This window comes from Phoenix dactylifera, chromosome 9 (assembly GCF_051530095.1).
Source record: "Phoenix dactylifera cultivar Ajwa chromosome 9, Ajwa_hap1_PhDact_Kaust_v1.1, whole genome shotgun sequence".
NCBI lineage: Eukaryota > Viridiplantae > Streptophyta > Magnoliopsida > Arecales > Arecaceae > Phoenix > Phoenix dactylifera.
The window spans coordinates 25,221,877-25,232,999 of NC_143198.1; the positions used below are offsets into that span (position 1 = coordinate 25,221,877).

The 11,123-nt window shown below is 39.8% G+C and overlaps 1 protein-coding gene and 1 long non-coding RNA gene across 4 annotated transcripts; one reads left to right on the plus strand and one right to left on the minus strand.

The window, feature by feature from the left end:
• Positions 1–802: 802 nt before the first annotated feature.
• Positions 803–5,994, minus strand: LOC120112407 (uncharacterized). Its single transcript, XR_016396502.1, has 2 exons — positions 5,790–5,994; positions 803–2,021 (listed from the first exon to the last, which is right to left on the minus strand). It is a non-coding gene; the product is annotated as an uncharacterized LOC120112407 (long non-coding RNA).
• A 1,414-nt stretch (positions 5,995–7,408) lies between these two features.
• On the plus strand, positions 7,409–8,459 carry LOC149752910 (signal peptidase complex subunit 1-like). Of its 3 annotated transcripts, none has more exons than XM_089925467.1 (2): positions 7,409–7,567; positions 7,977–8,459. In XM_089925467.1, exons 1-2 carry the CDS (start codon positions 7,457–7,459, stop codon positions 8,256–8,258), a joined length of 393 nt encoding a protein of 130 aa, XP_089781593.1. In that variant the 5' UTR covers positions 7,409–7,456; the 3' UTR covers positions 8,259–8,459. The 3 variants fall into 3 exon arrangements, with proteins under 3 accessions (XP_089781593.1, XP_089781594.1, XP_089781595.1); XM_089925468.1 differs by having other exon boundaries at positions 7,562–7,689; XM_089925469.1 differs by lacking the exon at positions 7,409–7,567 and adding an exon at positions 7,631–7,771.
• The last annotated feature ends 2,664 nt before the right edge of the window (positions 8,460–11,123 follow it).

The following is an 11,123-nucleotide window of genomic DNA, read 5'->3' on the forward strand; positions in this document are numbered from 1 at the left end:
GTTCCCGAGCGTCGGCAAAATTTGGCGCGGGAACCAAATTTACCAACGCATCTCCCTAGCATCAGCAATGATGAGTTGGCTTTTTCGAATTTTGCTATAGTGTTAGTCAGGTACTCCAATTTCTATCCATATGGATATTAGGTAATCCACTTACACCCCTAAGCATAGTCATGCCACTGGTGTAATTGTACAGGCGTGAGTAGGTTTAGGTGCAGTCCATCAAAGGATTGAGCCATATGGTCAATAAGCCCAAAAGCCTCTTAACAGTTGTAGATCACTGAATTTACGTATACTGAAGCACAGAGAGCATCAAAGGGGGCTTAGTGACTTGTTTTGTGTCTCACAGACAATCAAACTTGATGGACACCAGGCTTCGATCTGCTCCATAACGTACAAAATAGGAAAATTATCCAGTAAACATAATTAAAATATTATAGTTATAGAAATGATTACTGAAGAATTAAATCTACTCACTGCTCTCCGGTGAAGAACAAAAGCAATAGCAGAAAATAGGACAGCAGCAAAGCAGTAGCTTAGACATGCGCCACCCAACACAAGTTGAAGAAAGAGATATAACAATACAAAACCTGCATCACTGACATTGAGCAAGATGGATCAAGAATGTGGTAAGTGTAACATAAGTTAACAGCGACAGGTGACCCATCAATGAAATCCTGTCTGCAAAGCAAAAGTTTAAAGAGAAAAAAAAAACATGAACATAAATTTAGCAGTTGTTCTGTTGTTTTTGACATACACTGCCATTCTCAAAATATCAGATTACCGTGTGATTTAGATGGAACAATTGATCAAACTGTAAAGCAACTGTTGTTGCTGCTAGTTTCTTTTTGCTATATCATCATCAAACCATATAAAAACTACACCCATCACTAATTTCTTTGCACTATATCATCATCAAACCATACAGAAGCTACACCCACCACTGCTAAATTTAGCAGCCTTCTGTTATTATGCCCCCCTGGCCCTGGAGAGTCGTTATCGCCTGATTTCTGCGAAGATCCCACACCTTCACATCATTGTCTAACCCGCAGGAAAAGATCTCATCTGCTGCATCTGAGAAACTGACAGCAGTGATCTGATACTCGTCTGGAAATGTCCGGATTGCACCTCTCATACGAAGATCCAGAGTTTGGCTGTCCCATCATTGGAGCCACTCACAACAAGGGTTGGACCTCTGCGTGAAGGGCAGCATGAGTTCACAAACATGCTCTAAATGTCACATTGGACCTCACCCAAAAAGGCCAGCGGTGAATAACCGATGTGGGACTAAACGCACACCTGCATAGTTCTCACATGCTCCCCTATGTAAGCCCCCAACGTCCTCGTTTAAGATCTTCTCAGCGAATAACCGATGTGGGACTAAACACACGCTCGCATGGATCCCTCCGTTCAAGTCTTGATATCCTCGATAGGCTAAAAGTTTAACTCTAATCATAAGTATCATGATCGGCCTATGGTTAGCTTCCATGAACCCATATTGTAGCGTCCCCTAGTCTACATAGGTTATGGGCCGAGTTCGCTCTGATACCATTTATAACAATGTAGGACCTCACCCAAAATGGTCAGTCGAAAGGTATTTTTTTTTGACTTTTTAGTCCTATACAAGTACCCAAGATTTTTTTGGTGAATAACCAATGTGGGACTAAATGCACGTCCTCACAGGTCCTCACACTAAGAGTCTTGTCAAGGCTTGCTGAGATTAATTGGGTTCCATCGGTGGTCCACTGGAGGTCCAGAACTGCATTCTTGTGTCCTCTCAAGAAGATATCTCTGTCATGGGATCCAGATGCTGTCACAGTTCCTGCTGGGTTGAACTTCATGGTGTATACAGCACCCTGGTGATCTGTGAGCAGCATTATGGACGACTCAAGACTGGAGGTCCGCTGCTTTCCACCTGGACCTGGGAGCTTGAAGAGACTGAGGAACAGTAGCCAGTTCATTTCCTGGTCTCGATCCTGCAACAGCCAACACATTGTCGCTAGGTGCAGAAAGCATATTGTCCTCTGCATGAGTATACAAAGGTGGTCGGTTCACCTGAAAATGATATTTTAAAGAGAATAGATTGTGCAAGCAAGCAGTTTATCAAAAAGGGATCAAACAAGAACTAATCAAGCATTCAGGCCAACAAAGGGTGGTCTCAACAAGGATAGGTTATTTCCAATAACATAAATATTCCACCAACAATTACATATATAAAGAAGGGCTTAATAGATAGGAATAGTTTTTTTCCCCAACCTGGTTCCAGAGTGAGGTAGGAGCACGCCAAGGCTACTCATCATATGGGGTACATCTACATGGCCAAGCTCCAGCAGAATACAATTAATAATAGTCAGCTCTATGCCCATAAAACCAGGGAAGAGAGATATGCCATACAAACCAGGGAAGGGAAACATGTACATAGCATAACATTCAAATCTGTCCTAGGATAATAAGCAAAGATGTAAAATGACCAGGAATAATCCGGTCCTGAACTGCTGAGAACCAATGTTTACTCCATAGTTTATAGTGATACAGATGTAAACTTCATAACATATAACAAAACCACTCCCACAGAATAGTTTATATTCCAAGAAGTAGACCTAGTAGTGTATATAATCTTAAAATTACAAGCATAACATAATCCATGGTAAAGGAAGAAATTTGTCAGTAAGACAGTAACAAAACCTGATGTGTCAAGCATGCAAATGTGGATCAGGAGTCCAAGGAAACTAATGTATGTTTGAAAGAAGATAATAAAGTGCATAAATATGTTCCTCGAAGGTTTGCATTAATATCTAGGGTGTTATTTTATTTAAAATAATATGCCCACTTATGCAACTATGCAAAATCCACAATCCCAAGTTATCTCCTTTATGTTCTGAAATTTCTATATCTGTATGTAACTTAAGCAGTGTTTGGCATTACTCCCAATTTTCATATTTTACTAACTAAAACCAAATTTCTACTTCTTCTTTTTTTCGAGCTCAAAACCCAAAACCTGTCCATTGTCATTTGGGTTGTGTTTGGTGGTGGATGTGGCGGTGGCGATGGTGGTGGTGACAGCTGTTGTGGTGGTCGGCAAGCGGTGGGGGAAGTGGCTGATGGATGGTGTTGGGCAGCTACAACGGGTGGCAGCAGAAGTGGTGGTGGCAGTGACGATGGTGGTGCTCACGAGCAGTTTTGGTTTTCAAAAGCTTTTGAAATTAGATTTTTAACTTCCACAATTTCTATACACCGAGAGAGTTCTCAAAAGACAAAATACAAACTGGGTTGTAAAACACCAATCCTGCCCGATTTCTGTGTTTTTGTAAAAAAAATTACTGAAAATTGAAAATTGGATGTGATGCCAAACAGGCCCTTAGTTTTTTAACATGCAAGATATGTTTATTAGAAATTGAAAAAATGCCCTACAAGAATATGAAAAGAAATCAAAATATTGAATTTCAAAGTAGCAGACACAAATATTATTTCATTAAACATATAACAATGCACAACAATTTTAGAGTTACAAAACACAAATATTAGCCAACCAAAGTATCTCACTCTAGTCTCACCAAAGAAGCTTCCACAATGACCGCTAGAGAATGTCGTGAAAATACTACTGCTGGTGATGGGATGCATCTGATAGATACTTTCAGTTTCAATCCACCATGAACACTATTAAGTCAAAACTAGGCAGACTATCAAACTCCATGTGAACTTATGGTTATTCAGCTCAACAAAAATATCCATTTTCATGGAGTCATGGTAGGCAATGCTTACACCCAAAAGTTATCAGCCATCAACTAACTATAGTAAATGATCAAAAACATCGGGCCGATCAATATTAATTTGGTTGATTATTGCTGGTGTGACGCTCTGAAGGCTCTTGGCCACTTCTGACTCACATAAAAGGCCATATATAGGGGGTTTGACACTAAAATCAGCTTCCTAAAGGGAGTTATCGGGACATATGGTGATTATTTGCGACAACAACCATTCGAAGGAGAGTTATTTATGTAAGAAACTGCTACTAACCACCAGAAAAAAAAGTTACCATGACAATGAACTGCCTCCTAAAGGAAGTTATTGCTGAAAATAACTTTCACTCCACATCATAAAAGCGAAAAAATATCCATTTGATCCCCTTCGACGCATTCAACACACAGCTCTACTAGACGACCTCCTCCTATAATTCTAGGATCCAAAGTATTTATCAACAGTGAATGATCTTCCAACCATCAATCCATGCAGCTCCAATTCTGCTGAAAGAGCAAAAGTTCAATATGCTCGAACATCAAGGTGATCCAGAGCGAAGGTTCAACCTATTCCTCCATAGATGTCAAAGAACCCATAGATTGAAGGTTTAACCTGTTCGCACATGGAGGTAAAAAGAACCATATAATGGAGGGTCAACCATCCATATGTAGAGTTCGAGCAACCTGTGAAATTGGTGGTAAACATCTTTTTATCATCGATGATAGAGAAAATATTGGATACTTTGACCTCAGACCAGACTGACCTCCTCGACCTCGATACAAACCGAGATAGGCAACTTCGGCCTCAGCTGAGGAGCCAACCAAGCTAGACGAGCTGCTTCGGCTCCAACAAAAGAGCCAATCAACACGTGCCAATAAAGACTAACCGTTCCGGCAACCCGCCGTTATGGCAGCACTGCAGTCGGCACGCTGTTAGGACCATACGCCACCCACGCGGAATGATGCCCAAACCGTAGATGTATGCCTGACCACTGGCACACGTCATATCAGCCCAGATAACGACAAAACCGACCCCCCTATAAAAAGGGGTAGTTCGGAGGACCTCAGGTATGCAATATCATTCATAGAAAACTCAACTCCGCTGAATTTCTCCCTTTCACTGTCGCTTCTCTATTCCGACTTAAGCATCAAAGGATTCTCCACTGAAAACTTTTCAGCGAACCGACTTTTTGCAGGCCGTCCCCGGAGGAAGCTAGCTCTAGCACACTCGGCCACCCCGCTTAGCTCGGTTCTTGCTGACCTCAAGGTAAGCTGAGTTGAACTCCGACCTCGATCCGAATTTAGCAGCAACAATCGAGAAAGCAGCTCAAATCCCGCATATAAGCAAAATATCATACTTACTCCTTTTATATGGGATTTGAACGGCGGACTTGGTCATGATTAGAAGAACAGAGATGACTCATCTCCCCCTCTTATCATGAGTTTTTTTCCTTTACCTTCATGGCTTGTAATTGAATATCCCTGTGAAATCAATCTCATTGGTTTATCTCACTTACCTGGGAGTTAGTACTCTCTTATTACTTTCATTCCTTGCGTAATGCTCGTTCTACTAGAATTGTGAAAGACAGGACTGAACCCTGTATCTTAGCTTAATCAAATTCCTCGATCGATCCACTCGATCTTGCATGCCAGCATTCTTTCTCGGGAAATACACAGATTTGTATCTAAAATTTTTCCTTAACAGCTCGCATAACATCAAGTCATATAGTAGTAATACCCCCAGTAACATATTAGTTTCATCCAATACTAGCTGATTGATTTAGCTGCACATAAAACATTCTTACGGTCCAGTCAAGCACCGGACCCCTACACAATGACAAATGATTTAATTTTTAGCAAAAATTTAACATGATGGTTTACTATAGTTCTCATTATGAAGTTCCAGAGTCATTTCATGGAGCGACGGCTCCAAGAAAAGGAGCAACAGCCCGGTAGCGTGAGGAGATGAAGATAACGCGTGGGGAGGGGGGGAAGAGAAAAGGGTAGAGAAGGGAAGGCAGAGAGAGAGAGAGAGAGAGAGAGAAGGGCAGATACCTGGGACAAAGGTCGATGGAGGCGGTTCGGTCCACGGGCCACGGCGGTCGATGCTTGCGGCGGTGGTGGCCTGGTCGACGGTCAGCTGGCCTTGGCCAAGATGATCGACGGTCGGCGGCCGCGTCACGGAGGTCGGCGGTCGGGGAATGGAGAGAGAGGACGATCGGAGAGTACAAGAAACCACGCGGACGAGAGCGCGCCGATCGGCGGGCCCGCGCGCGGTTCGGCATTTATAGCTTTTTATTGGATATCCGAATCTTTACCCGGATCTGAAATTCGAAAAAAAGAAAAAAAATCTAAAATTCAGATCCGGATCCGATATCTGAAGTGAGTCCAACCGGATAAAAGAAACTTATCCAAATCCGAACGGTTGGTTGCGAATTCTGTTAACTCTTTCCAAACGTGGTCCAATAAACCGTTCATCGGACGTGAGTCGTGAAGGATGCTCAAAAAAAGTGTATATATATATATATATATATATTATATTATATTTTTTTTATAACTTTCTTGAAATATTTTGGACTTATAAAATAGAAATGATAATTTAGATCTAGACTAACAGTCAAACCCATTTTTGTTGAACCAAAACCTGGGTTAGAGGAGATTCTTGGAGAAACAATAGTATTGTTAAAAGAAAAAAAAAAAAGCAATCATCAACCTCTTAACCATCAAGGATCTCAATTAAGCACTCACTTTCCTTGCTGCAGCGACAACTCTTTTTTTGGTTAAACGATAGTACACGTCAATCAAATATGAGTACTATCAGTAGAGTCAAGAGGAATAAGATGATACAAAGATGTAGGGGCAGAGTTGGACCATGTCCACAAAATCTCTTCCTAATGATGAGCAGCAAAGAAACCAACTCAGTCAGCAGCCTTTTTCATCTCTCGATACACATGAGCAACCTGAATAAAACGACAGCCGAATACCAATCTCTAGATATCCCTGAATAACGGATGGTCATCGCCCTGTCGCTTAACCTGATGAATCCATTCAATCACTATAGTAGTCTCCCTCCAGGATAATACGGTCAGCCCCTAGGAAACTCTTCGCATATGTGATCCCCTTCCATACTGCCCTGAGCTCAGCTCTAATAGCAGTCATAACGCAAGTGCGCTGCCTACCTGCCACAATCAACCTCGAGTTGTGGTTTACTCCACCTGTTTCACTCTACTTTCATCATTGTCTCCTCTTATTTCTTATAGTCCTTGGATGGTCACTTATAATTTACCCCAATTCTTCTTTTTTTTCATCTATTTTATTTAAACTTATTTTTTAAAAAAGATTTCTTTTCCCACCTATTGAAATCCTCAAGTTTAACAAAAAAATCTAGCTTGAAAAATAATAAATATAGACAATAAAGGTGGGCCCTTAAAATCTATTATAATATACCTCGAAATTGTATGCATCTCCGGATAGCTTATTTTTTTATAAAGTTTCTATTCATGGTGCTATGGATGCTTCTGCATGCATGATCATCTATGGATGTATTTCATACTTTCGTATAAGAACACCAAAAATGATATGCTTTTTATTAAATAATGACATGATTCTAAAGAAATTAGCAAGTTGGGTTCAAAACAGTTTAGGCTGTTCGGGTTAGGCATTCTAGTCCCTTTTGGTAGGTCGGGTTAGCTTCAGGGCAAGCTCATGGAGTTTTGCTGTATATGTTCAATTCGACTCCATCCAAGTCTAATCTCAATCCAACCCGATCCGGTCGGCTTGACGCTCTCCGCAGCCCTTCGTTCCGACACTGCGGCGAATTCAGCCTTCCCGCGGTAAGAAGCTATCATCTCGGTTAGGGTTAGGGTTAGCTTTTACGTCAGGGTTTTCTCTGATCCAGTCCTAACCCACGATCGCCTCATCCTCCTCGTTCTGCGCTGCGATTCAAACCAATCCAGTTTCGTTCTTCCCCTTGTGATATTCTTAAACATCACTCTGAATCTTGATCGAACGTTCAATTCACGCTTTGGCAATCTCGGGTTATGGATCGATCCCTTTGTTTCTTCTAGCGATTTTTGTGATCTTAGGGCGTTTAATCCTTAACTTTTAGTGGGTGGATCGCTAATCCTGCTACAATTTGGTTCTTTTTGGTTATATTCTGATTTTTTTAGAGGTTTTATTGCAAAGTTCTGTTTTTTTTTCGGCCAATTTAGATATGTTTCTTTCTTCCTTTTTTTCTTTTAGATGGATTGGCAAGGACAGAAGCGCTCGGAGATTTTGATGCTGATTTCGCTGGTGGTGTTCGGAGTTGTTGCTTTTGGGGTCGGATATGCGATCGGCTCCTTCCAGATTATGATGCTTATCTATGGGTCTGGAGTTGTCCTGACTGCATTGATTACGGTGCCCAATTGGCCCTTGTTCAATCGCCACCCGCTGAAATGGTTGGACCCGAGCGAGGCCGATCGCCACCCGAAGCCGCAGGCGAACACTGCAGCTTCAAAGAAGAAGGTGTCCAATCAAAAGTAGAAGTAGGTCTTGTTATAGCTTTCAGAATTTTTTCAGGGCTTTCCATTGTTGCTGTCTTATTGATGGGGCAAACTTTAGTACTGCTGGGTGTTGCTGATGGTGGAAGCATTGGTTTGTTGGTGTTTCTGAAGTAATTTTAGGAATATGGAATATTACTCCCACAATGGCTAAATGAAAGATAAACTTAGAAAAAAGGAACAACTTGTTCTTATTCTTGCTCTTCACGCTCCTCTCAATCTCCTTTCTCACGTTACTGCTTTGAATAGTTTGAAATGTTAGAAAATTTACTGACTGTAATTTGCCCATTGCATTATTTTGTACATGGATAGATGTGCTGTTCTGGGAAAAAAAAAGCTTACTATTTCTTTAATCAACTGAACATAGTTCGCTGGTTATGTAGTGACAACTCCTTTTAGGAACTGACTTTTTAATTGCGTAAGAGCATATTTGTTTCATGGTAGATGAAAATGATTCAGTTTATATCTTTTAGCCTGTCTGTATTGCATTAGTGCATTATCATGGTTCCATGAGCCCAGCATTGTCATCGAATGTTGCATTTCTTTTAGGAGTTGAGGAAAGAGTTGAACATGATGTCTACGTTAGCCTTTGCTGGATTATTAAATATATAACAAGGACATTTTTTTTTAAAAAAAAAATCTTGGGTTGTGCAAATTTTTAGTTCTTCATCTCTTGTCCTAATGATGAATCTGAAACAGAGATTTTACTGAGGAACATGTTGCCCTTCATCTGAGCATCGATGGAGATTGGAGTCTTGGTGTAGTCTAACAAGAAAGAACAATTCAAGCAGAGTTATGTCTTTTGAGTCTTTGTGATTAAAGAAATTCAAGTACATAGGACCAAGAGATATTTGTTTGTTTGAGCAGCATACGATCAATTACTATGCCATTGCATCTGCTATGGACCCCTCAGTGTCCATTTTTAGGGAACTCAGGCACTATCTTGTTGTATTTTGTAGTTCTTGCGTTAGTAACATGTATATCTGATTGCTCATTTGTACCATTACTACAATCATCAAGCACGGTTTTATGTTATTAACCCACCAAAAAGATTAAACAGGGTTCTTTTTTGAACATGCATATTTAAGATATTTATCGCCTTTACAATAAAATCTTTCTACCAAGCAGAAGGCACTATTTGTTGTTTCCTACTTTTTTCTCTATATTTTTACTCTTTGCAACAAAATACATTGCATAAAGTGTGAATGCATATAGAAGTTATATGCTCATGTATAGGAACTTTGAGATTTATCTATATGGTATTTAATGTCACTGTTCTGCAAATTTAGGGTATGTAATTATGCTTTCTTTGTGGAGGCAAAGGTTTATAAGCATCTTGTCTGTTCTATGCTCTTATTTTTCACTAGAATATTGTAGTGTTAGCATTTACATTAATTGCTCTCTAGCAAAGATGCTACAATGTTTTGTTTGTCAACATGTTAAAATAAGCAAGACATTTAACTTTGGAAAATTTCAAGTGCTACTGTGCCACGTTTGAGTTTCCACAAGTGTTGGCAGGCTGGAACTAAACAAGATATTTAGGTGTTATTTGGCATCGCTTTCACTTTTCTATATTCAAAAATAGAAAAATAAATTTTTATTTCTATTTTTAAAATTTTAAAATATTAACATGTTTGGTATAGTCAGTTATTTTTAAAAATCTATGATGATGGTGGTGGAGGCGGTGGTAGTGGTGGTGAATGTAGTGAGTGAACATAGTGGAGGCAGTGATTGTGTTGTTGGTGGTGGTGCAATAGATATGAGGATGATGGCAACAACAATGGTGGTGGAGATTTGGCGATGTAGCAGAGGCGGTGATGATAATGGCAGTGATATGGTGGAGGCGATGGGGTTTGCAGTGGAGGCGACGATAGAGGCGGTGTAGAAGATGGTGGTGGTTCTGGTGGTGGCAAAAAGCATGAGTTTTTTATTTTTGAAAATAGTGGAAGTAAGGCTTTCTTACTTTTATTTTTTTAGAAATGATAACAATGACTTTTGAAAAATAGAAAATAAAAACAATAGCACCCAACATGTTTTTTATGCCTTGGTTTTTGTAAATTTATTTAAAAATAGAAAATAAAAAATAAAAGTGATGCCGAACAGACCTTAACTTTTGAAAAATTTCAAGTGTTGTCGTGTCATGTTTGAGTTTCCAGAAGTGTTGGCACATTGGAATTTTGAAACTTAATTATCTGGGTGATTTAGATATGAGCACTTATTGAAAGCTAACCTCCAGGCTATGATTTTTCAGTTATAAACTTTCTCTCGATAAAGTGGTTAGGGGTGTTAACAATTGCTCAAAGTTTGAAAAATACTAAAGAAGGAACTTGGCCTGTATAAGGACAAGTTCAGGTTGCCTTCTGTATAGTTTAGGATGGTATTATATAATTTAATGGCTTGAGATCAGTTTACTTGTGGTTTCTGTACCTTCTCCTATACAGTCTACCGACCAGATTCAGAGACTAAAGGATCTCGAATCAACTAAATTATTATGCTTGGTCTGTCTTCTCTCTCTATCTCTCTTTTCCAATTAGACCCGTCATTCTTTCAGCTTGATTTCATCAGTCCTTCTATTTTATGTTACATATCCTGTTATCAGTGGCATAAATTTAGTACTGTAGCAAAGAATCTGCCCAAATCAAGACTCTCAGCTAGAACAACAGTGTGTGTAACAAAAGTGCTTTACTTTGAGTGATTGTTATCAAAAACTTCAAGAGGACTATAGCCCTAACTGTGATGTATCGGTATGGATCAAAAGATTTATTGCTATAACGGTGTGCATAGACTGTCTTCTTGCCTCAATGACTGGGTATTTAGTTTTAAGCCAACACTTTCACTTGTTAGCACT

Excerpts from the sequence above, each read along its gene's own strand:
- LOC149752910 (XM_089925467.1), top strand. The coding sequence starts at position 7,457 with ATGTTCAATTCGACTCCATCCAAGTCTAATCTCAATCCAACCCGATCC. Across the intron at positions 7,568-7,976 it reads GCGAATTCAGCCTTCCCGCG|ATGGATTGGCAAGGACAGAA; the intron begins GTAAGAAGCTAT and ends TTTTTCTTTTAG.